This window comes from Bos mutus, chromosome 17 (genome assembly GCF_027580195.1).
Source record: "Bos mutus isolate GX-2022 chromosome 17, NWIPB_WYAK_1.1, whole genome shotgun sequence".
NCBI lineage: Eukaryota > Metazoa > Chordata > Mammalia > Artiodactyla > Bovidae > Bos > Bos mutus.
The window spans coordinates 56,854,374-56,877,221 of NC_091633.1; the positions used below are offsets into that span (position 1 = coordinate 56,854,374).

Consider the following 22,848-nt stretch of genomic DNA (forward strand, 5'->3'; position numbering starts at 1 on the left):
GTAAGTAAATGATGGATAGGATATCCAAAATGGATGAATAAGTGAAAGTAATATACTTATCCTTTTAACACTATTACAAATTATCCCTTGATTTCACTATGAAAGAAAAATAGTAGATTATATGGATTAGGTATATGATCCCACATCGAAATTTTTTCCTCCTTAACAAATAGCCTAACCTTTATTCCCACTCTTAATAAAACTTTTTGGTTCTTCCTTGAATGGAGTGCAATCCAGTGATGCTTTGGCTTATGCATGAGGAATAATTATTGATTATTTGAGGAATAATCATAATTATTTCTGCATGAGGAATAATCCTATGTATGTCAGCATAATTTCATAGATATGGTTCAGACTTTTGTTATGAAAAATAACCACAGGCATGTCACACCTTCATTCTGTGCCAAATCTATGTAGCACTGTCTCAAAAATATGTTGACGTAACAGGAAACAAAATATCAGAAAAATTCAGTATGTTAAGATAATTTATTTCAACTAATGAAATAAAACTGATTTGATGCAAAAGTCCAGGCTGTTTTCAAGGATGAGATATTTTTATATGTTTCTAAAACTGTTATTTTAATTAGCAATACATTATATGAGATCTCATGTTCTTCAAATTTTTAAAACTTACACTCCCATGGAGAGTTTAAATGACCTGAATGTAGGGATCACTTTGTATTTCCTATCTGAGAAACATTTCAACAATTATACATTTATACATATTTCTTTTTTGGAGTGCATAATTGTTTATGTATGTAGTATTGAAATCGTTCAAAGACTTTATCAACAACCTACTTTTTAATATAACGTGTGTTTTGAGTAGAGATGGTATAGCATTGGTTCTGAAACATTAGTATGGATCAGAAATCATCTGGAAGCCTTATTAAAACAGATTGCAGGGCAAGTGCAATAGATCTGCAGAGGGGCCTGAGTATTTGCATTGATAACAAATTTCCAGGTAATACAGATGCTGCAGGTACAAGGATCTCACTTTGAAAGGACCCTTATAAATAGAAAACAAGTTGTCTCTAAAAATTCTGGGAATTACTTCCAAATTACAAGTAACTGCGAGAGAATTATCCAGCAACATCCAAGTTATAATAAACTTTTCCCATTAATTACTAAAGCAAGATAGTTTTGTTTATATTATTAACCTTCCAAGTAATTTACAAATCTGAAATTCATAAGTATGCTGACTGCCAAAGAATCCCTCTGCACTTAATTTCATTTTAGCATTAAAAATATTTTATGTGAAATAAAACATAAAAACAGCAGTAAAATTCTCTAATGATACATACATGGATATGCTTATGCCACTGCAATATTCTGAAGTAAAATCAGTGCGTTATAAAGAGGCCTAAATACTCTGCTACCTAAGCTATTTCAAACTAAGTATTAGAATACAGATCAGTCAAATTGCCAGCAGATAGATGACAGGCAGACTTTAATTACAGCTTTTGGTAACGATATTTTCTACTTTATTAAAACCTAGTTTCTTATTGTGACTATTTAAGTATCTCAACTTACTTATGTACAGTATTTATGGAAGAGCTCCAAACACACTCTTGAATCTGTGACTTTGGATCGCTCAAGTACGTGCTTAATTTTGTGGGGAAAAAAAGGTGGCAGTACTGAACCGTGGCCCAAAACAAAACAGAAAACAAAATGTAAAACACATTTCTATAGGCTTATACCCCAACACGTTCACATAAATATTGCAATCAGTTCAGTTCAGTTCAGTCGCTCAGTCGTTTCCGACTCTTTGCGACCCCATGAATCGCAGCACACCAGGCCTCCCTGTCCATCAACAACTTCCGGAGTTCACTCAGACTCACGTCCATCGAGTCGGTGATGCCATCCAGCCATCTCATCCTCTGGCGTCCCCTTCTCCTCCCGCCCCCAATCCCTCCCAGCATCAGAGTCTTTTCCAATGAGTCAACTCTTCGCATGAGGTGGCCAAAGTACTGGAGTTTCAGCTTTAGCATCATTCCTTCCAAAGAAATCCCAGGGCTGATCTTCAGAATGGACCGGTTGGAAATATTGCAATAAGTATGTTCAATAATTTGTGCCTTAATTTATATCATTTTTAATTAGTTGTAAAATTTATGTTCTGATTTATATAATAGGAATATATATAAACATACACACACACAGATCCTGATGCTGGGAAAGATAGAAGGCAGGAGGAGAAGGGGACAACAGAGGATGAGATGGTTGGATGGCATCACCGACTCAATGGACATGAGTTTGAGCAAGCTCCAGGAGATGGTGAAGGACAGGGAAGCCTGGTGTGCTGCAGTCCATGGGCTTGAAAAGAGTTGGACATGACTGAGCAACTGAAGAACAACACACACACATGTAAATGCTAGAGATATATCTGATGTAGACTATAAATCAGAAACCTAAACCTGTATTAAAGTCTTTCATTAAATGTCATTCTAACATTAAAGTTAAGAATGTACAAAATTTCTGTTGGATTCAGTTGAGATTTCTAATTATGAATTCCTTATTTTTAACTTCTGGCACTTTCCCAGGGCACCGAAATTAATGTCCTAATATGAGCAGCAGGACACACTTGAATGCAATCAGAACAACGAGGCAGGTGTCTGCGAGGCCACCTTGGCAATCAGTCTCTTTGGCGCAAACAATTTCAAAATCACTCTCACATTCCCATCCCGTGCTTTTTCCTTCCATTGACCTTTATGTCTGTCCTCTCCCAAAGAATTATTAATCAAGAAATTATTATTGTTGTGGGGTTTTTTTTTTTTTGGTAACTTGCATACTTACAATCAGGAGGCATCTTTTCCATAAATACTGTGTAATACTCTTTAAGGAGTTCAAAATTTTCCTGATTAATACTTTCTTGCAAAGAGACATCTCCAAACCTAAATATAGAAAAAAGAGAATAATTATGGTTTATAAAACAGGACCCCAAAGTAACTTTTTTATCTTTCTTTTTTAAATAGATGGTAACAGTTTTGCAAGGGAGGAGTCTGTTTTTTGACACAACATTGCATAATGGTGATTTCTAACATATTCCAGTTTCCACTGGCCCTGATTCCACCAATCTTTTTTGACATACCAAAGTATTCTTACAATCATCATATGCAAACCTGAATGACTTAAATCTAAAACACTAACCCCATGCCTCTGCATAACTGACACTCTGTCCAAGTTAGTTTCTCCATCTCTACAGGGCTGTATCTCTAAAGACACAAAGCCTCTTCCCTCTCTTTCTATCCCTCCAATCTTCCTCTTCACCAGTGATAGCTTGAGGAGAGGTCCAGAAGACCAGGACCAGATACTGAGCCACATACAGCCTTAAACACACTGCTGCAGGTACACGTAGGGCCCTCCACTCTCCCAGGGACGAGCTCACTTATGTAAACTATTTTTTTCTGTCCACACCATGAAGGATGCCAGCCTCTGTACTGGTGCTCTTCTGCTATCTTCTCAAGAGGACTATAAATGTAGTGGTTTTTTAGTTTAGTTAAAAAACAACAGTAAAGGATTAAAACATTCTTACCAATCATGGCAAAGAACACACTAGCTAACTATGGGGGTAGGAGATACATGGAGAAGACGATGGCAACCCACACCAGTTGTGGAGAAGGGAATAGCTACCCACTCCAGTATTCTTCGGAGAAGGTGATGGCACCCCACTCCAGTACTCTTGCCTGGAAAATCCCATGGACGGAGGACCTGGTAGGCTGCAGTCCATGGGGTTGCAAAGAGTCAGACACGACTGAGTGACTTCACTTTCACTTTTCACTTTCATGCATTGGAGAAGGAAATGGCAACCCACTCCAGTGTTCTTGCCTGGAGAATCCCAGGGATGGGGGAGCCTGGTGGGCTGCCGTCTATGGGGTCGCACAGAGTCAGACACGACTGAAGCGACTTAGCAGCAGCAGCAGGAGACATATAGAAACTAAATTATAGATAAGGAAGCATTTTAAATACTCTCCAAAAGTTTAACTTTGGGGAGCTTTTTCAGCCAGGCTTTATAGCAAGACAGTAACTTCTTTCTGTAAGAAGTTTTAGAGAATCTTTTAAAAATGTATTCTGTGAACCTTAACTCTTATCTGTTTTTGATAATCTCTACATGTGAACCATACGAGATGCTAAAGTTAATTCCTTTATCTGCTAAAAAATGGTTTGTTACAATTACTTATGAAATCACATAAAATCATCTGTCATTTAACTGAGCAAACTATTATGAAAGGATGTGTTGGCATCCTCCAATAACAATTATTTTAGTAAATAAAACAAAGGAAAGGATAACATGTTTTAGGTCCAGAAAATTTTGCCACAATTAGTAGAGTTTACAATGGTGAAATACATGTGAGGATAAAACAATTCTAAAATTTGATACATACACATAGGTATTCGGAAACATGAAGAAAGCTAACCCATGTGAATATTTTGGTATTGACACCGATATTTTCCGTATTATTTTACAACATTTAAATTTGATATGAGCCAGGAATCCTTAAATATGAATAATTCTGTCTATCAAGGAATTTAGTACGGATGAAAGGAAAATGTTACCCATGAATCCAGTGTCTATGTACATGTGGAATTACTCAGCATATTCATAACAATTAAAAAAAAAAAAAAGAACCGATCTTATATCTGAACCTTACCTCTCAGCAAGAGTCTGCTGTTCATTGATTCCAACGTTAAAAAGTACTGGATGCACATGAAGCAACTGTCCTTCTTTAATCTGCAGAGGCAGGGACTCAAACACCCTGGCTGGAACCTTCACCTCTACCACATAGTGCTCACTGGAGAGAGGGGGACAGAAAGACGCAGCACTGATTTATTCCACTCAATTGTATTACTATAGTCATTGAAAAGAAACAACAAAACAGCTGGAATAAAGCACTGATTCAGGTTTTTGGCTGCTGTTTGCTTATTTGCTATTATTAATTCATTTGATAATCATTTCATTCACTTCACTATTAAATTACTTGGCATAAAGGAGTGTTTACATTTACTTCTATTACTTTGAGTTGTTTTAGGAAACGAAGAACATTTAAGTGCATGTTCATATACCATGTGCATAAGAGCGTCAATATTTGTTTTCTTGATTTAATTATTTTAAAACCAAGTCTCAGTGATAAGAAAAGCAATTAAATGATGGATTTTCAATAAAGTGAAACTAATGAACGAAATCATTTATAACATTCTTAGCATAGCCTAATTGTTATTATTGATGTACCCCCCTGTTTGTGATGGCCTGATGGAGATGCAAGAGTTTTATTACTTAAGATGTAACCTTTGGTGATTCCTGATCATTTCTCCACATTATCATGGGAGTATTTTTTCATTGGAAATTTCTATTAAAAATTACCCCTAATGTTTAGTGTTGAAGATTTAAGTTAGGATTCACAAAATAAGGTCAAGAAGAATAGATGCTTATATATTCTGAAATGTAGTATCTTTTGATCCAGTGTGAACTGAGCAAAGAAATGTCAAGTTTCACCTGGAATTAAGGAAAGTCCGTGTGTTTCCTGAACCATACAGGGTGCTAGTGTTGTAATACACATATGGTGTAAGGAAGAACAGGAGAATCGGCGGGTCTCTATGAAAATCTTTTCAGTTTCTCTAGTATAATAATACTGATGCTTACTCTGAATCCTCGACTGCCAGAGTTTTTCACCTCAGCTTTGAACGAGAGAATTGGGAAATACCATCCATCCAGCAAGCAGGGATGTTAGCACTACCCTCAGATGGATGGACACTTTATTTTTCTTTTTAAAATTGCTTTCAGTGTCCTTTACAATAGACTGGCTAACAGACAGCTGATATTTACTTATTTCGAAATTTTCTGGAATATGAGAAGATTCAGTTGGTAAAGTCTGCTCTGCTTTTAAAGATTGTTCTGAAGGTGAAACATTATACACTTTATGATAGCTTTTTTTTAAAAATTGAAGCATACTTGATTTACAATGTTGTGTTAGTTTCAGATGTATAGCAAAGTGATACAGTTATATGCACACACATCTTTTCAGATTCTTTTCCATTATAGGTTATTATAAAGTATAGTTCACTGTACTATTAAGTAGGTCCTTGTTTATCTATTTTAAACATAATATTGTGTACCTGCTAATCCCATACTCCTAATTTATCCCCCCATTCTCCTTTGGTGTGGTAGCCATTCCCTTCTCCAGGGGATCTTCCCAACCCAGGGATTGAATCTGGGTCTCCTGCATTTCAGGCAGATTCTTTATCATCTGAGCCACCAGGGAAACCCCAAGAATACTGGAGTGGGAAGCCACTTGCCCTGGTGGGTCAGATGGTAGAGAATCTGCCTGAAATGCAGGAGACATGGGTTCAATTCCTGTGTCAGGAAGATCGCCTAGAGAAGGCAATGGCAACCCACTCCAGTATTCTTGCCTAGAGAACTCCATGGACAGAGGAGCCTGGTGGGCTACAGTCCATGGGGTCACAAAAAGTCGAACACGACTGAGCTACTAACACTTTCACTTTCCCCTTTAGTAACCATGTTTGTTTTCTATTTATGCTTTTTAAATAAGTACATTTGTATTATTTTTTTGATCCTGCATATAGTGATATCATATGCCACTTGTCTTTGTATGACTTGTTTCACTTAGTATGATAATCTCTAGGTCCATCTGTGCCACTTCCAGTGGCATTATTTCATTCTCTTTTATGGCTGAATCATATTCCATTTTATACATACGTGTGTATATATGTATATACATACACACATCAATCTTCTTTATACATTCATCTGTCATTGGGCATGTAAGTTGCTTCCATGTCTTGGTTTTTGTAAATAGTGCTGCTATGAACATCAGGGTATATGAATCTTTTTGAATTACAGTTTTTGTTTTTCCTAGGAATGGGATTGTTGGATCATATGTTAACTTTATTTTTAGTTTTTAAGAAACCTTCATACCATTTTCCAATTAACATTCCCACCAATAGTGTAGGAGGGTTCCCATTTCGCCACAAACCTCTCCAGTGTTTACTATTTTTAGTTTTTGATGGTGGCCGTTCTGACTGGTGTGAGGGGATACCTCTTGGTAGTTTTGATTTGCATTTCTCTAATAATTAGCGATTAAGGTGAAGGACAGGGAAGCCTGGCATGCTGCAGTCCATGGTGTCGCAAAGAATTGGACACAACTGAGTGACTGAACAACAAAATAATTAGCAATGTTGAACATCTTTTCATGTGCCTGTTGGCCAAATGTATGCTTCTTTGGAGAAATGCCTATTTAGGTCTATTGTGCATTTTTTTTTTTTTTTGATCAGGTTATTTGTGAGTGTGTTTTATATTGAGCTGTATAAGCTGTTTGTATATTTTGGAAATTAATCCCCTGTCAGTTGCATCCTTTTCTCCCATCCCATTGGTAGTCTTTTTGTTTTGTTTATGGTTTCCTTTGCTGAGTAAAGGCTTTTGAGTTTAATTAGGTCCCATTTGTTTATTTTTGCTTATATTTCCATTGCACTCAGAGACGGATCCAAAAAACATTGCTGCGATTTATGTCGGAGTGTTCTGCCTATGTTTTGTCACTCCATTAAAATCTAATTGACATAAGCTCATTGTTTTAAGTACATAATTCAGAGTTTTAGCAAAGTTATAGAGTTGTGCAATCTCGACCATAATTCACTTTCAGAACATTTCCACTGCCTTAAAAAAATCTCCTTTGACTGTTTGCATTCAAACCCCAACCCCAAAGTCAGCCCCAGGAAACAACTGATCTTTTTCTATGTCTCTACAGATTTTACTTTTCTACATGTTTCATATAAAAAGAATCATGCAACATATAGTCCGTCGTGTCTGGCTTTTCTCATTTAGCATCATTTTTCAGTCATGTGTGTCATAGCCTGTGTTAGTAGCCTGCTGAATAGTGTCCTGTTGTTTGGGAATACCACATTTTGTCTGTGCATTCAAGTTGATGAACACTTGATTACTTCATGATTTTGGCTACCTGTGTTCTGAAAAATACTACTAGTTTTGTGTGGACATTTCCTCTTGGGAATATACTGATGAGTCATGTAGCAATTTTAGGTTAACTTTTTCAGCAACTGCCAAATTGTTTCCAAAGTGATAGGACCACCAATAATGAATGAGAATTCCAGCTCCATGAACACGGACTGTCCTTTCATTTACTGGATCGTATTAACTTCTCGAAGCATTATTTTGTGTGTTCTGTTTCCAACTCTTCATGAAAGTTGGTCAGTCATGTCCACCTCTTTGCAACCCCACGGACTATAAAGCAATTCTCCAGGCTAGAGTACTGGAGTGGGTAGCCTTTCCCTTCTCCAGGGGGATCTTTCCAACCCAGAGATTGAACCCAGGTCTCCTGCACTGCAGGCAGATTTTTTACCAGCTGAGCCACAAGGGAAGCCTAAGAATACTGGAGCAGGTAGCCTATCCCTCCTCCAATGGATCTTCCCGACCCAGGAATCGAACCAGGGTCTCCTGCATTGCAGACGGATTCTTTACCAACTTAGCCATCAGGTGTGGTGTACGTGCTCAGTCGTGTCTGACTCCCCAAAACCCCATGGACCGCAACCCACCAGGCTCCCCTGTCCATGGGATTTTCCAGGCAAGAATACTGGAGTGGGTTTCCATTTCTTAGAGTGCTTTATTAAATTTAGTCTGATGTAGTTATTCTATTTGGTGCTATTGTGAATGGTTATCTAGTCACCATTGTTTCTAACAACTTTTCAAGAGTGTGCTTTATTCTTTTTCTTGTCTGGTCCAAACCCAGTCAGCCCCCTCTAGCAGGAGACTGCCGGATTTTATGACCTGCTTTGCCCTCACAAAACTGTGCTGACAGAGCCGGGAATGATGGGAGCAACTCGGCAAAAATGCCACATACTCCTACTGACTTATCCAATGTACACCAGTTTTTCACGAATAAGTACTTCTAAATTTGTGCACAAATTTAGTTCTTAGTCGTAAGATGGTTGCTTTAGAAAATTCTGTCCAATTATGATGTCGCTTTCTGGAGAAAAAAATTGCCAAGCTGCTCATTTTGCCATTCCAGTTTCATTCCCATCCATATGATAGCTTTTGAATTTAGATACAGTCTAAAGAACTCCCTCAGAAAAAAACATCTGCACTCTGCCTAGAGCAAATGGCCTGGTAAGCTTCGGTTATAAACTGTGATAAAAGTATCCATTTCCCACCTTTGCTAATAACCTTCATAGTAATACAGGATGGCACTGTTTTCCAGGCATGTATATGAGCAATTTTATTCCCTTTTCTTCCAATGAATGGCAAATTAAGCATTAGGCTGCGTTTGACATACTTAGTTTTAAAGGGATGTGGTTTTCCTTTATATATAAGACTTACCTTTCAATCAACCATGGATTTCTGGGCATTCTTTACACAAATGTTTAAATAATTATATGTTTATTATAGAAAGAAAACAAGTTTAGTTTGAATTTTTATATTTCATACCTAAGTCTCTTCATCTCTCTCTGGCATGAAAAGGGCTCTCTTTAGAAAATTCATTTTTCACTCTGATTTGAGAAAACTTCAAATTTCAAATATCTTCGTGCAGCATTTAAAAGTGCTAATGCCAGAATGGTTAAAATTTCAAGGACTTCTGACTGAAATAATGTATCCATAGGATGTAATTCTTCTATTGGAGGTCTATTCTACACACCATCATTTTTCTTAATTATTTGATATTTTTCCCATGGTAAAATGACCTTCAAAGCTATTTATTTAAAACTGTTCTTGGAAATCTCAGTCTGACAGTGAATTGTCAAAAATAATTAAGAAAAATGGTGGCATATGCCCCTGACATAGAAATACATCTTTTCTAAAATGTTGCTGCTTTTAGCAGAATTTAATATCATCTCAAGAATTATGACACTATTAAGCAAATGATTCCAGCAAAAGTAAAAACATCCAGAGCTTTAGACTAGATAGTAATAAAAAGAAAAATGTTTTTTCTCATGCTTGCTATTACTTTGAATTCCTTACATTTCACGGGGGAGCATTATCCTATTTATTTCACTATAGTGCAATTTATAAACATCCATGAAACTTCTAGGAGTTTTTCAGTATCTTCCTCTGTCATGTCACCTACATTTATTTCTCATTCAAAAAAGGAAAAGAGAACAAAAGAAACATTTCCAAGCCAAATCTCCATTCTCCTTGGCTCTGTTGTCAGGGGTTAGTAAAAAATATCTAACAAAGCTTGGTGTTTAGGAAATGGGCACCACTTACCGCCTTCCTGTTATAACTGGCAAGACATCATTGGATGTGGCTTCAATTATTTTAAATGCGACTTTTTTCAAATCCGAAATACCAACGGCCATGTCCTCCAGCATTCCAATTTCCTCACCTAAGCAGGGGCAAAGGAACCTAGTTACAAACACACTATTTGAAGAGAATGTCACTTTGTACTCCGCCTCCCTGCTAGAATTTGTTCTAACAATTTAGTGAATGAGTTCCTGAATGCAGTGAATCCATTCTAAGGACATTTGCCTGAGTCTGAAGGTTTTCATCAGTGAAATCAGAACCGTGTCAATAGACTCCAACTGTCCATATACCTTTTGAAGGGAGGAAGGAGGTATACCTTTCCTGAAAGGCTAGAGAGAAGCTTTAATTCTTTGATGACACAAAGTATTGTGCAAATCTTTCTCCCTTGGCAGGACTGACATTTGATTTCTAGAAAATAGAAACGGTTGCATTGAAGATCACTGACCTAAGCTCATGCTAGCTTTATATTTAATACCCTGAAAAAATAAAGCCTAACGAGGAGGTAATTAAGAATAAGTCCTGTGCAAAAGAAATATAATGTGAGCCACATACATACTTTTAAATATCCTAGAAGTCAGATTTTTAGAGTAAAATTTTAAAGGTGAAATTACCTTTAATACTGTTTTCCTTTAGCCCAATATATCCCAAACAGCGTTTCAGCTGTAAATCAATATACAATGATTAATTCTTCATTAATTATTAATATAAAACTGTTTTCCACTAGTCTTTGAAGTCTGGTGGGCATGTCGAGGACTTATTGATCTGGCCTAGATATGTTTCAAGGGCTCAATTGCCACACCAACCTATGTATTGAACAGGGCAGTTCTAGACATTAGAGACTTGGGAACTTTAAAAATCCAGTCATTGAAACTAGGTTGGCAAAGCTTTTTATATTTAAAAAGCCAGATGGTTGCTCAGGACTCCACTGTGAAGTAATCTATAATTCCATTTTCAAAACATAATGAGGTTAAAAGCACAGTGACAAGGAGAATGAATATAACGAACTGAAAGTTATATTCTTTCTCTAATGCTTGATGCAAGAAAGGTTGATCTCTTATTTTTATGTTTAACTGAAGAATCTATGGATCACATAGCCTTATGAATAGGGATATTATTTTAACATGGACCAAAGCAATACTCACTGTATGTGCTCAGCAGTCCTTCATATTGTACTATCAATCCCACCGTGTGAAGCTGCTCAAGGAAGCCAGGGTCATACAGACTTGTGTGTAATTTGATGATAAAACCACAAACCAATCCAGCAAGCTAAAAAAAGAAAAAAGAAAAGAAAAACACTGAAGAAATTCCTGGGGTCAGTGAGCTTTAATTTAAAAATATTTAAGACTTTTGAGACATCACAGACTTCATTAGAAACTTCCAAGTATGTGTAACAAAATTGTAACTATTTATATATCCATTTTGAAACCACGGATGTCTAAACCCATGCTGCAGGACAGTTTGGGAAAGGCAGCATTGTGAAAAGGGAAAGACCAGGCAGTAAAATCATAAAAAGTCACTTACCACTTCCAAGACTTTCTCACATATTTTTGCACATGAAGAATAGAGATAATAGTTCTCATTCCACAGAGTCATTGAAAGAACACAGTGGAGAGATTTGTGTAAGGCAGAGCAAAGTGCTTGACACTTCGCTCCATTTACTACTGGGTCATCCATGAAATCATAGGGGACAAGGGATATTTTGGTTAAATTATTCCCTTTATCTGGATGGTTTACAAAGACAGACTTCTGTCTCTTTCCCTCCAGGTGTGTGTCTGCAAAACTCAGTCATGGGTGCAGGCAGGAGGGGAGTGGGAGCACGGCTATTCTGACGGAGGCCAACCTTGTCGCCACGGGCTAGGGTGGGGTGTAGCAACGGAGGTGATACTGCCCAGCCTTCATCCAAGACTATGGCCTGGCAAACTTCTATATAAACGACAAAAACAAAAAGCAACAACAAAACAGACTATTCTAAGGCCCTGTCCAGGAATTCATGAGGGAGCTGTAGAAATAAGGATTGCAAACAGATCCCTTTTGCCAGTCCTGGCTACTCTCTGCACAGCGCATGGTGCAGAAACCCCAGGAATAATATGAGGCCAGGACAAGGGACTCTTTCCTTCAAAGACTCTGTGCCCTGTGAAACAATGGACATTTCAGGGACTTGGCCACCTTTTTGCAGAAATAAATATTTAAGGTCTCACACACTGTTTCTATTCAGCTAGGTATCTATTATGAATAAGAAAAGCTGGGTATCAATACCTTAAGAAAAGGATCCTCTTAAAAAGCAAACTACTAGACTTTCCTGGTGGTCCAATGATTAAGACCCCAAGCTTCCAATGCAGGGGGCATGGGTTCAATCCCTGGTCATGGAACCAGGATCCCACAGGCCAGGTGGTATGTATGGCCAAAAAAAATAAAATAAGCAGACTATCATAAGAAGATCTCTTTCCTCACTGAGGATACTATCTGACAGCCCATCAGTGCGCTGGGCTCAAAAAACAAGAGGCACCTACTGCTTGGCTGAAGACGATGTCTCTTCTCAACGTCAGCATCAAACACTGGGGCAGGCTGTAGGCGAGCTCCTGGAGGAGCACGAAGGTCAGGGACTGCTTAGCTCGATTCACCACTTCTCCCATGCAGTCCTTCAGGGTAAGGATGAGGGGATACAACTGCTCATACCAGTCTTCTGTGGGGTGGACAGAGCATAAGAAGAGTGGGATAGATAGATTAAAGAAGGTCTTGGAGGATAGAACCAATTTATTTATTTTCAGTGACGTTCTACACCATACTTAGAAGTTACAAAGATAAAAGATTTCCAATCCCAATCTTTCCTCTGAACTCCTGATGTCTATAACCAGCCACGCATTGGACTCTCCACTTGGATGCTATCTCGCTCATTTATAGAAGAACTCCTCTTCCTCTCTGCTCATCTCTAATCTGGGCATTGCCTGGATCTTGGTGGATGATGCCACCAAACTCTTCCCCTGCTGGAAACATGTTTTCCTGGACTCCTTCTATAGTCTTCACACTTACTGGGTAGTGAAATTAGTTCTACCATCATAATAGGGCTTCCCTGTGGCTCAGATGGTAAAGAATCTGCTGCAATGCGGGAGACCCAGGTTCTATCTCTGGGTCAAGATGTTCCCCCAGAGAAGGGAATGGCTACCGCCTCCAGTATTCTTGCCTGGAGAATTCCACGGACAGAGGAGCCTGGTGAACTACAGTCTAGGGGTTTCAAAGACCCATCAAACACTCATCTTCCTTTTGCCCTCTCCCATCATCAGTTATCCGTTTCCCATGGACTGCTTTCTATCCTGCTCTGTGAGTGACTCCTCTTCCTCCAGGCATATCCTTCTCCAATCTTTTCTCAACAGAGTTGCTACAGAGATCTTTCTAATCAATTTGAATTCCATCACTCACTCTTTCATTTCCTTACTATTTTAAAGACACCAAAGCATTCAGAACAAAGTCCCAAAGCATGACAGACCCTGCATTATCTGATCTCTGCCTATGTGTCCAGTCTCATCTCTCAGAGCTTTTTCATCTGTAGCCTTGAGTCCCAGGAGAGCTGAACAGACAAATTTCCCCACACCTGTTCTGCTGTCTCATCTCAGTGTCTCTGCAAATCCTATCTGCAGTCCTGGAGCATTCTTCCCTTACTTATCTTCCTGACAAATACTTTATCTTCTCTGCAGACTCAATTCAGAGTTTCTCTCTTCCAGGAAGTCTTCTTGATTTCCCCCCTAAATCCCCTCCTCATTTACTAAAATTTGGGTCAGGTTCACTTTCCTTTGTGTTCACAGCTCCTTGCCCATACTCTTCTGCAAGAAAGTGAACTCACTGAGGGCAAGAAATTTCTGTTTTAATCACTGGATCTCCGGATCACAGCATATAAAATATTCAGTTTTTAATTAAATGAGTAAAGTTGGAATAAATAAAACAAAAGTCTTTTAACACATAGGTATGAATGAGAAAATCAAGTTTTTGACAGTATTTGGAATCTGAATAGCCTTTCTTTAAATCAGGATACAAAACTGAAACCATCTGTGCTTTCTGTATGCCTAGAAATTTAACATGTTTCAGTTATATAATTATGACTTTGGCATGTGATAATAGAAACAAGTTATATTCTATTTCAATCTATTTGAAAATCAAATCCTGACAAATGTCAAATATTATAAATTCCAGACTGTGTGCTATTCCATTAATATATAAATTGACAGTGGTATGACAAATACAAACAATTGAAAAGAAATGAGCGCATGCTGAAAAATTAACTATGAATCAAGATCTGAAGTGATACAATCTTCTCAGTTTACAGAGGGAGTAATGTGAATGGTCAATAATCAGTTAAGACCTTGAAAGAGTTATAGGTAGTGATGAAAAGAATCATAATCATTATTGCACCATATCTACCGTCACTTACTTATTTTATGTTCTATAATAGATTAGATGAAATAAACCAAAATGGTTGAAAGGATAATTAATGGTCCCAACTTAATAAAAAGAGATGCTCCTGTTAATACTCTATGTAAATGCTTATGTGAAGTTGTAATACAAAATACATTAGGAACATTAGGAGTTATTATTTTAAAATATTGTAGAATTAAGTGTTATGACAGGAATAAAAAACACTAGAGAAAAGAGAATTCAATGAAAGCCTATTAAATCTGTAATCATTTAATAAAGGACTCATTTGTGGGCAGCTTAGGATAAAATATGAACAGTGGTTCAACTGAAATAGGCACTGGGTAACTATTGATTTTTATGTCATTAGTAGACATAAAAGGACAAATGGAGGTACATTAGACTTATTTTCAGAGTAAAAGACACATCAAGAGACATCAAGAAGAAATACTTGATATTCATATTGTTTTCATATTTATATTGTTTTACCTTTCACTCTCTTATTCGATTACTGTTCTCAATGTGAATATGCAGACACATACACGTGGAAAACAAGTATCTCAATAAATCGACCCAGATGTATATCTTAAAAGATAACAGACTGAAAACCCATTTGGCTTTGTGTTGAGGTCTGCAAAAATGAATTTCTACTGAAGAATTCTCCAACACAGAATAAAGCCTGTGTGCAGTAGATGGCGCTGCTTTATCAGCCTGAAGTAAAACTACTTGGTCACTTACTCCATTCCGGTAACTGGTTTACACTCTTCTACGCATTTGCAAAGTTCCCAAATAGCAGGTACATGTTGTCTGGGCACCTAGCATCCTATTCTGTGTCAAGTGATCAATAACCTCGCCAAAAGTGTGATAAGCTCTTTCTATCAGAAAGTGGAAAATTAACTTATTCCCACCCCGCCTTGCAAGATACTAAGTGACAGCTCAAATTAAACAGAGCTGATGGTTTTTCTTAAGGATCTTTAAAAGAAGAATCTTCACAGATTTCTTCATCGGCATAATTTTTTTAGTCACTTCTAAACCTATCTTCACTCTAATTTAACCATTTGATTCCTAATCAGAAATGCAATGAGATTAAAAAAGAAAGAGATCCCCTGATCTAGACCTACTAGAATAAAACTGAGGACCTGGAAAAATAAATAAACACACTGAAATTCTAAGTCTAGAAGTGCCCTTAGGTATTTGACACTAACCACTTTCCAGTGTCTTTGCTTACTATAATTATATATACTTCTTATGACTAAAATTTAAGGAAAAGGACAATATACGAAAACAATGATGAATAAGAAAATTACAAGTTGGTGAGCAAGGCAGAATGTCTTAAAGATAGCAGTAAGCTTCCTATACAGAAGTATACATGAGAAAGCTAAAAGTACATTTTTTTTTTCCTAGAAAAGAAGCAATTTAATTTTAGCAAATAAAGGTAAATCTCACTGGCAAATGCAAATTGCAACGACTTCAGGTTTTCTTCCCTGTTAATATTCACTCAGTGTAAATCTCAGGTTCTGAAATAGACACAATGGTGTGTGACAGGGCAGAGACAGGCTGAAGCAGTCAGTTCATAAAGGGCCTTTCTGCTTCAATGAGCATTCCAAATCACTCTGAGAAAGGCACAGCGAATGCTTAAGTTTGTTCCCTGAAAAATATTTTTGGGGTACAACAAAAAAAGCAGCAGCTCCTGACAACTCTGAGACCACTGTGACATCATCCCTTACGGCTTCCTGTCTCTCCGTACTTCACAATTTACATGGGGTTTATTTTGTCCTGACGGGAAAGTCGTTTTCTGGGATGGATGAAGACGGTGTTCATTCTGCGTGTTCTAGATTCAAGTAAGAAATCTTGAAATGAGATTCAGACTTATCTTTAAACAAGGAAAAGTGGTGCCTTTTATGTATGAGGGAACCTTCTGAAGCACTCTAAATTATTTATGTCTTCATGTGAGTGGTCTTACATGTGTGCATATTATATGCAAAAATTCATTAAGCTCTTCACCTAAGATGTATCTACTTTTCAGTATGTGTTATAGCTCAATAAAAGGCTTTAAAAAAAATCTTGAAATGCACACATCCACTCTTTTGAGTTTAGCTTCCTCATGTTTCAGCTGAGATTGTTACACACACACACACACACACACACATATACACTCGTATGATAAACCCAGAGACGCCACGTAGCTAAGGGCTTGCCAACATGTAGTCACTGCGCCTACACCTCTCACAGAAGCTAACTGGCCCAGCAGACACTTAAGTGCCCGCATCATTGATTCTATCCCCTGGGCTCCTTTTAGTGACAGAGGAAAATATGAAGAGAATGTTTTAGTATCTCTATAAAAACTTGCTGAAACTCCTTAACCCTGAGACCAACAAGCAGAGTCTTTCCTCAGGAAAGCATAAAATGTGTGTGGCTTAGCTGAGCTTTTCCTGAGCTTTGTGAAGTGTGTTGGAAGTCGTCCAAGCAGAGCCTGTTTTCCAGCCCTTGACTCGCTTCTCTAACAGGATTCGAGTGAATTCACTGAAGGATTCAAAGGATGACGGCTGGGCGCCCCCTTCACCTCCTCCACACACTATCTACTTCCTGTACAGGATGTTCACGTCCTCTGAGCTCAATGGCTCTTATGTTGCTCAGGAGGAAAATAAAAGGGCCAAATTCCAACCGATGGTAGCAGAATATAATGTTTTCTTTCCAATTTCTGAGCCATTTTCTTCTCAGGTGCTCAGTCTCCTTCATTCACTGAAAATAATTAACTTCACAGAAGCTTGTAGCCAGTATTATTTTTGTTATCACAACTTTTCAGACATTGGGAAAAAAATGAAAAGCTCAAAGCTTGCCTGCCCATTAAACTTTATGCAAAGGGATAGGAGAAATATATGAGCCTGGCTCATAGGATTTACCTAAGTTCAGAAGATGATGAAATGCGGAGCAGAACAATTAGAATGGCCTTTAAGGAGGGTGATAAAATTCCCAAGGTTGTGAGAGGAACCCATTCCACAGCTGACAGGATTTTTAACAGGATGTCCAAACCTCAGGCGGCATAGAATTGGCAGTGGTTTCAAGGTTGGGGGCTGGGAGTGGGTATATCTCTGCCCATAGAGTCATCGATGGTTTTGAAGGGCCTCTGTTCTATATTAGGGCTCCCCAGTGGCACAATGAGAAAGAATCCACCTGCTAATGCAGGAGATGCCAATGACATAGGTTCAGTCTCTGGTTCAGGAAGATCCCCTGGAGTAGGAAATGCCAACCCACTCCAGTGTTCTTGCCTGAAAAATTCCATGGACAGGGGAGTCTGGTGGGCTACGGTCCATGGGGACACAGGAGCTAGACACAGCCGAGAACACAACTGAGAACACAACTGCTCTACATCGACTCAGAGATGGCCACCTGTGTGACCGGCTGTGTTTTGGGTACAGTTTTACAATGCGAATATCAGTGCTTGGAGGGATCAACTAATGATAAGGTTTCCTCTCCAGATACCTTACAGCAGGACTCCTTTGTATAATACACACGTGCAACTTTGGTCATAGACCCTAGACACCTGGCCATCAGAGGGCTCTGAATATCAGCTAAATCCTGGGTTATAGAACACAGAAATGAAGCTAATCCAGACAACAGATGAGTAATCAGGGAACGAGACGCACCTGCTGAGGCCGAGCTGCCTAGAATGACGTCCCTGGCCACTAAGAATGCCCTCCTCCAAGTCTTCCTCACTCCATCTTCATGAATCATTTCCTGGCTCTGGTCCAGGAATTAAAAAAAAAAAAATCTATATTCATCTGTCTTCAACAAATGCTAAGCTGTCTTCCTTGTATCAATTTCCCCCTTTTTTTTCATTGCCCATCATGAGAAATACTGCATTTGTGGAGGACTGGCCACCAGGACCCCTTGATATTCACCCCCAAGGATGCTCATGTGCCTTCTAAAAAATGGTGTAATACTATCATCCCTCCATACCCACAGGTTCTACATCTGGCAATTCAACCAACTACAGATGCAGAACCTTCAGACACAGAGGGTCAACTATATACTCATTTGTTAGACAAGTAGAACCTCTTCAGTATGAGGTCCTGGGGTGATACTAATATTAAAACTCATGACCACTACCCTCAAGGAGCTTAAAATACAGAAGAGAAAGTCTCAAGAGGTGTAAAGCAATGCCTTCAATATAAGGAGGGTATGATAAGTGCTGAGAAAGTTGGGACAAAACACATCCAGAGGGGTTAAGGGTTCAGAGGCAAGAGAGTGCATCTCTGGTGAGAAGATCAAGTTCAGACAAGGTCCTGTTGCTTCCTGAACACGTGAAGGGAGAGCTATGCAGAGGGAGGTCAGAGAAGCTGCTTGGTATATAGGGAGTGAACACCAAAAGAGTGAGTCTTTGTAGAACAGTCGGGGAGGGATGTCTGGTTTGATGATGCCGAGTGCTGTAAACAGAAGCCATGAACTAACTTGGAGGAGGTCATAAGTGGGACTGGAGGGAAGAGGGGATGGAGCTAAGATGACAAAAAGACTTGGAAAAGGTAGGAATAAAGGGGAAGTAAGTATTGAATGACAACCCACGCCAGCATTCTTGCCTGGAGAATCTCATGGACAGAGGAGCCTGGTGGGCTACAGTCCATGGGGTCACAAAGAGCTGGACATGACTGAGTGACTAAGCATACACACACATGAGTTGAGCTTGAAGCCATGATAAAAAACAATGGAAAATCAAGTGGACAGTCACCATGGTAGGCATAGGGAATGGAGTAAGTAGAAGTGGGGGGAGAAACAGGAAGATATAAATTTTAGGTGAACAGAGAGACCAAAGCTAAGAAACAAGGCCAAATCTAGAAATAATGCATGCATGCGTGCATGTTAAGTTACTTCAGTTGCATCTGACTCTTTGCGACTCTATGGACCATAGTCCACCAGGCTCCTCTGTCCATGGGATTCTCCAGGCAAGAATACTGGCTGCTGCTAAGTCGCTTCAGTTGTGTCGGACTCTGTGCGACCCCATAGACGGCAGCCCACCAGGCTCCGCCATCCCTGGGATTCTCCAGGCAAGAACACTGGAGTGGGTTGCCATTTCCTTCTCCAATGCATGAAAGTGAAAAGTAAAAGGGAAGTCGCTCAGTCGTGTCCGACTCTTCGCGACCCCATGGACTGCAGGCTCCTCCGTCCATGGGATTTTCCAGGCAAGAGTACTGGAGTGGGGTGCCATCGCCTTCTCCGAAGAATACTGGAGTGGGTAGCAATTCCCTTCTCCAGGGATCTTCCTGACTCAGGGATCAAACCTGTGTGTCTTATGTCTCCTGCATTGGCAGGTGGGTTCTTTGCCACTAGCTCCACCTGGGAAGCCCCTGGGTATCAGGTAGGGCAAGGTTAATGGCAACCCTGGGAGGAAGATTCCATATAAATGCTGTGTCTTCCTTTGTCTCTAGTAGCAACAGTCTTAAAGGCACCAAAGGTATTCACACAAAGGGCAAAGATGCATCTTCAGATGTAATCATCATAGTGTCCAGTGAACTATGACCAAAGTGAGTGACTGATCGTGGTACCTTCCAGATGTATGAGAAATGACTGGACTGCCTGACTCCAGACAAACTGCCAGGGGAAGAACAAAGCAACCTTTTCTCACGTCAAGGAAACCTTGTTTGTTTAAATCCTGCCAGTCTGAGAACAATGTCATAAAACTTTCCAGTCTTGCTCTTAGCCAAACAGCAAAGGAAATGCATCAACTGCTACCCTGGTTAAACTTCTCATTTCAGAGCACAAAGTTGAAAGCTTGAAGTAAATTCTGCTAAGACAGTTTCCAGGAACTAGATCCATTAGTCAAACAAGCTCTGTATAGGTGGAAGCAAAAAAAAATTTTGAATCAGGGCTTATGCTGGAACAGGAAGAGTCACATGTTCACATTCCTTGGGCTTATTTTACCTTTTGACCCCTCAAAACTATAATCTCAGAACTCTGATCTACAAACATGCTGAAATTGAAGAGTAAGTTCATAGGTTATGAGTCAACAAGCAACCCCAAATCACCAATACATCTACAACAAAGAGTTCTTGTCATTTAAATTTTGTCCACTATCTATGATTGAGAAGAGAGGGGTGGTGGAGAGTGAGTTGATAAAAGCTTGGTTAGAACACCGAGAGGACAGAAAATGAAACGCATTTCTATCCTGAAGTGCACTAGGTGAGCGAGTAGTTTCCTAGTTAAGTTCAAGGCCAGTGGAATACACTGCACCCTTAGAAAATTATTTCTACAAATCCAACAAAGTCTAAAGTAAATAGATTCAACTTATAAGTGCTCAATAAGTAGGCAAGAGGGGCTTGCTTCCCCAGTGGCTCAGCAGGTAAAGAATCCTCCTGTAATGCAGGAGACACAGGAGACATGGGTTCAATTCCTGGGTCAGGAAGATCTGCAGAAAGAAATGGCAACCCACTCCAGTATTCTTGCCTGGAGAATTCCACAGACAGAGGAGCCTGGTGGGCTATAGTCCAAAGGATCACAAAGACTCAGATATGACTGAGCGACTAAGGTAGGCAAGTAACCAACCATAATAAAAAACAATACTATTTCCCATCCGAAAGTGGAGAGTGAAAAAGTTGGCTTAAAGCTCAACATTCAGAAAACGAAGATCACGGCATCTGGTCCCACCACTTCATGGGAAATAGATGGGGAAACAGTGGAAACAGTGTCAGACTTTATTTTTCTGGGCTCCAAAATCACTACAGATGGTGACTGCAGCCATGAAATTAAAAGACGCTTACTTCTTGGAAGGAAAGTTATGACCAACCTAGATAGCATGTTCAAAAGCAGAGACATTACTTTGCCAACAAAGGTTCGTCTACTCAAGGCTATGGTTTTTCTGGTGGTCATGTATGGATGTGAGAGTTGGACTGTGAAGAAGGCTGAGCACCGAAGAATTTATGCTTTTGAACTGTGGTGTTGGAGAAGACTCTTGAGAGTCCCTTGGACTGCAAAGAGATCCAACCAGTCCATTCTGAAGGAGATCAACTCTGGGATTTCTTTGGAAGGAATGATGCTGAAGCTGAAACTCCAGTACTTTGGCCACCTCATGCAAAGAGTTGACTCATTGGAAAAGCCTCTGATGCTGGGAGGGATTGGGGGCAGGAGGAGAAGGGGATGACAGAGGATGAGATGGCTGGACGGCATCACTGACTCTTTGGACGTGAGTCTGAGTGAACTCCAGGAGTTGGTGATGGACAGGGAGGCCTGGCGTGCTGAGATTCATGGGGTCGCAAAGAGTCGAACATGACTGAGTGACTGATCTGATCTGATTCTATATTATATGCCTCACATTTCCCACAAGGGAGATATGAATCTTTTTTTTTTTCCTTCTTTTGGTCTATCTCAGATTCTCTGTGGGTACGAGTATCATCAGATATATGAGAATGTGAAATATTTTTTTAATTGTGATTATGAATATGTGGCAACTGTTTCTGCATAAGGTACAATTCCATAGTAAATGTTTAAGAGATACTGAAGGGATTGATTTTCATGAAGTTATCTCATAATATTGCTAATTTGTATCTGATAAAACTTAACATTTTGTGCAAAGGGTGATTGCAAACACTTTATCTGTACAGACTTAAGATTAGCGATGCTTTCTCCTGGAAAGAATAGAAGCAGTGCAGAATCGTGATTCAGGGGACAAGGTACTCAACTTGGACCACCAGGGTCTGAATCCAGGCCTGGCCACTGGACTTGGCATGAAAGTACATGCAACGCCAACTGTCTGTCTCTTTATCCGTTAAATGGGTAGGACTACTCCTATGAGGGTTGCAAGGGTGAAATGATAAAGGCAGCATCTTCAAAATAATTTTGGCACATATGATGCAACCCCAAATTGTTGGCTACTATTTTTGAAAAGATGGGAACAAGCATTAAGTCATTTTGACATATGATCTGATGTCTGTCCACTCACCCACATTTCTTATGCTCTTTCTTCTCTCTTTTTTCCTAAATTATTTTTATTGAGGTATAGTTGCTTTACAACATAACATTAATTTCTGCTGAACAGCAAAGTGAAGTGCTGTTTGCATATATCCCTTCTTTTTTGGATTTTCTTCCCATTTACGTCACCACAGAGCATTGAGTAAGAGTTCTCTGAGCTATAGAGTTATCTGCTTTATACACAGTATCAGTAATATATATATATATATATATATATATATATAATT

At 39.1% G+C, this 22,848-nt stretch overlaps 1 protein-coding gene across 6 annotated transcripts in view; it reads right to left on the reverse strand.

The window, feature by feature from the left end:
- Nucleotides 1–22,848, reverse strand: part of INPP4B (inositol polyphosphate-4-phosphatase type II B) — an 857,173-nt gene that overhangs the window by 75,395 nt on the left and 758,930 nt on the right. For all 6 annotated transcript variants that reach the window (XM_070386586.1, XM_070386587.1, XM_070386583.1 and 3 more), the window contains 5 exons: nucleotides 12,769–12,941; nucleotides 11,401–11,524; nucleotides 10,223–10,340; nucleotides 4,647–4,787; nucleotides 2,791–2,888 (listed from right to left, as the gene is read on the reverse strand). In XM_070386586.1, the coding sequence (XP_070242687.1) occupies nucleotides 2,791–2,888; nucleotides 4,647–4,787; nucleotides 10,223–10,340; nucleotides 11,401–11,524; nucleotides 12,769–12,941 (654 nt within the window). The remainder of the gene's footprint in view (nucleotides 1–2,790; nucleotides 2,889–4,646; nucleotides 4,788–10,222; nucleotides 10,341–11,400; nucleotides 11,525–12,768; nucleotides 12,942–22,848) is intronic.